The 3,752-nt window shown below is 39.5% G+C and overlaps 1 protein-coding gene across 1 annotated transcript in view; it reads left to right on the top strand.

Moving 5' to 3' along the window:
* Nucleotides 1-3,752, top strand: part of REPS2 (RALBP1 associated Eps domain containing 2) — a 133,669-nt gene that overhangs the window by 53,103 nt on the left and 76,814 nt on the right. The window contains exon 10 of the mRNA XM_025046608.1: nt 3,154-3,223. Within this exon, the coding sequence (XP_024902376.1) occupies nt 3,154-3,223 (70 nt within the window). The remainder of the gene's footprint in view (nt 1-3,153; nt 3,224-3,752) is intronic.

The following is a 3,752-nucleotide window of genomic DNA, read 5'->3' as shown; positions in this document are numbered from 1 at the left end:
CTCTAGGTCCATCTTGCAATATCTTTTTCCATCCCCTTGCTTTTAGTCTGTGTGTGCCTTTTAATCTGAAGTGAGTCTCTTGTGGGCAGCATATGTAAAGGTCTTGTTTTCTTATCCGTTCAGCTACTTTCTCTATTGATTGGAGCGCTTAATTCTTTTTCATTTGAAGTACTTGTAAATAGATATATAGTTATTGCCATTCTTTATTCATATTTTTGATACATATTTTTTCTTCATCTTAAAGTTCCTCCAACATTTCCTATAATGCTGCCTTGGTGATGATGAACTCCTTTAGCTTCTTCTTGTCTGGGAAGCTCTTTATCTGTCCTTTGATTCTAAATGATAGCTTTGCTGGATAAACTAATCTTGGTTGTAGATCATGGGTTTTCATCACTTTGAATATTTTGTGCCAACTGTTCTGTCCTGCAAAGTTTCTTTTGAGAGATCAGCTGCCAGTCTTATGGGTGCTTCCTAACTACTTTTCTCTTGATATTTAAGATTCTCTTTGTCCTTAACCTTTGGCATTTTAATTATGTGTCTTGGTGTGGGCCTCTTTAGGTTCATCTTGTTTGGCACTCTCTGAGCTTCCTGAGCTTATATGTCTATTTTACATCATTATTTTTTCAAATAGATTTACAACTTCTTGCTCTTCTCCTTCTGGTACCCCTATGATGCATATGTTGTTATATTTGATGTTGTCCCAGAGGCTCCTTATGTTATCTTCATTATTTTGGATTCTTTCTTCTTGTCGCCGTTCTGATTGGGTGTCCTTGACTTCCCCATCCTCTATAAGGGTGATTTGATCCTCTGCTTCCTCTACTCTGTTGATTCCTTCTAATATACTCTTCATCTCAGATATTGTATTCTTTATTTCTGACTGAAATTTTATAATTCCCTTTTATAATTTCCATCTCCATTTTTATGTTTTCTATCTCTGTTAAAGTTCTCACTGAGTCCATCTACTTTTTCCTCTAAGTTAATTGAGCATCCTTATAACCAGTGTTTTGAACTCTGCATCTGGTACATTGCTTGTCTCCGTTTTGGTGAATTCTTTTTCTGGAGCTTTGTTCTATTCTTTCAAGTGGGACATGTTTCTTTGTCTTCCATTTTAGCTGCCTCCTTGTGTCTATTTCTATGTATTAGGTAGGGCTCCTAAGTCTCTCGTCTTAGTAGAATGACTTTATGTGGTAGGTGTGCTGGGCTGGGCAGTCCCTTGGTACGTACCTGAGAGGGATCCAACTGTAGGCCAAGTTCATCCGCAGCCTGGGCACCTCCGGGGCTACCTGGTAAGAGTCTCCAAACAATCCACAGATGGCTGCCACCCATGCTGGGCTTATAGGTGCCATAAAGGGTCAAGTCCAAAGCAGGCTGGCTGCTGTTAGTGGCGGCATTGGGACTGCTCAACAAGAGATACAGGGCACACCGAGGCCAGATGCTGCCGCTTTGGGTTTTGTGAGCCTTTGAGAGATTTTATGAAAGTTCGCAGCAGGAGCCAACACAGCCCATTTGTAGGGAACAAAATCACTGGAAGCAGCTTGGGTGGGCCCATCAACTGGGGGAGGCGGAGTCTCAGGGACTCTCCTGGGTGGAGCGACCTGTGTTATCGAGGTTGGCGGTGCCTGTATCTGCAGTCTGGGAGAGGGGACGGCTCAACAAAGGAACAATGGCTTTTGCCTGAACCTTTGTCCGGGAGCCAGACACCCCTCTGGACCTCACCCTGAAGCCCAACAGCTCAGCACCTCCCTCTGTGTCCATGGCGCCTGTTGAGCAGCTGCCTGGCGCTAGAGCTCAGAGCGATCAAGTATGTCAGCGAGTAAGGCGGGGTGTGGGCCCTTTAAGAGGAAGATCTCCACTTCCTGTGGCCCCTTTGTCTCACTGCTCCACAATCTCTGCTGATTTTCAAGTCAGAGGTTGTGGGGACTTCTCTTCTGGCGCCAGAACCCTGAGCTGGGGATCCCAGTGTGTGACCAGGACCCTTTGCTCCTCGGGTGGGGTAGGTGACTCTGCAGCCAAGGTAACCTTCCTGATTCTCCATTGTCACTTGATGTTGTGGCCGGCTGTATGGTGTCTCTGCTCTGCCTACCATTTCGAGGTGACTTAGTTGTAGGACTTCTGTTCAGCCAGGCCTCTGGCGACTCCGCGTACTCTTTTCCCTGTAGTTTTGTTATAATTTTGGTGTGGTTGCTAGAGGAGGCATGTACAGCCGTCTACGCCATCTTGAATATCTCTCCTTTAAGTTTTAAAATTTATCTTTATTTGATTTTTTTGAATATGTTGAAAATAAAAAGAGTACCAAAAGGCATATAGTGACAAGTCCTCCTCCCATCCTTTTCCTCGACCCAGTCACCCTTCAATTTTTATCTCTTTAGAATATGTTTATATAGCAAATATGAATTATATTCTTTAATCTTATCAGAGGTCTTAGAGCGCATGTTAATTGAAACTTTATAAGACATAAATTTATAGTAAGTAGATTTTTAAACAGAATTTTAAACTAATCAACATTTGATCAATTTGGGTATATAACTTATCAGTATAAGCGAAGACTTTCCCCATAAGTGAGTTAGGAGAAAATTTTGGTCTGTTCATCAGAAAAATTTTTGTAACATGACAAGCAGGCTGTTTTTTAAAAATTTTATTTTATTAGTTTCAAGTATACAGTACATTGGTTAGACACTTATATATTGTAAAACGATCCTCCTAATTGCTGTTTCTTTCCTCTGGCTCTCCATCTAGCCATTACATTTGAATCGGGGTAGAATACCCTCTGCATAACAGACACTGGCAAATGCCCACATTTAGGGCCACTTGTCAGAACCTCTCTCTGCTTATGAAAAAGTACATAAAATATAGGTTTGTTCTTGACTGAATGGGCAAATGCCGCACAATTCTTTGACCAAATGCCACTCCGGATTCAGATTTAATGTGTGGTCTATATACATATGCCTCAATCTGAATTGTTATTTTTTTCCTGTGTGCATATAAATTTTTCAATATAAATTAACTTATACCTCACTAGGAACCTAAAAAATGTCAGAGTTTACTGAAGATAGAAATACTGGCAAGATATATAGCTTTAAAACATTTTCATCATGTGCTCACCACTTAATATCTATTCCAGTCTGTGTAATTAATTTCCTTTTCTTTTCTAAGAAGCTCTCTATTAAAGACATGGATGACTTTCCTGTTCCAACGCAAGATGTGACTGGTGATGACAAACAAGGTATGAAAATTATGAGATTTCTTTCTTAGGGGCCATTCTGCCTATGTTTCTTTATTCACTTCTCTCTCTTTTTTTTCTTTTTTCAATTTTATCTCATTGGTTTAATTTTTAGAATCGCATAATATTGTTTTCTGTTGTTTTTCACTTCAAATTTTTATTTCCACAAATTATATGATTTGACTAATTTCATATATTCTAAAAAATTAAATCTGAACATCTAACATCATTTATAGCATTGTTTCTGTGAGAAAATGTATTTGAGTTGTAAATATTTAACATACAAAGTAAACTTTTTAAAAATCCATTTTATTTATTTATTTTTATTCACTTCTCTTAAAATGGTTGGCTTCTAGAGCATAAGAGGACCGTGTTCACTATATGAACACATTTGGATGGATTAAATAGTTCTGATTGTTGTCCCAAAACAATAGTTCAAAGAGTAACAAAAAATTGAGTGTGCGAAGCCCCCCAGTTCATTGACCCCTTACTGCTGACCCTCAGGCTATCTCGACACCTTACATTGGAATCA

Source organism: Pteropus alecto, unplaced genomic scaffold (assembly GCF_000325575.1).
Source record: "Pteropus alecto unplaced genomic scaffold, ASM32557v1 scaffold23, whole genome shotgun sequence".
Taxonomy (NCBI): Eukaryota; Metazoa; Chordata; class Mammalia; order Chiroptera; family Pteropodidae; genus Pteropus; species Pteropus alecto.
This window is presented reverse-complemented; position numbering and strand designations above follow the sequence as displayed.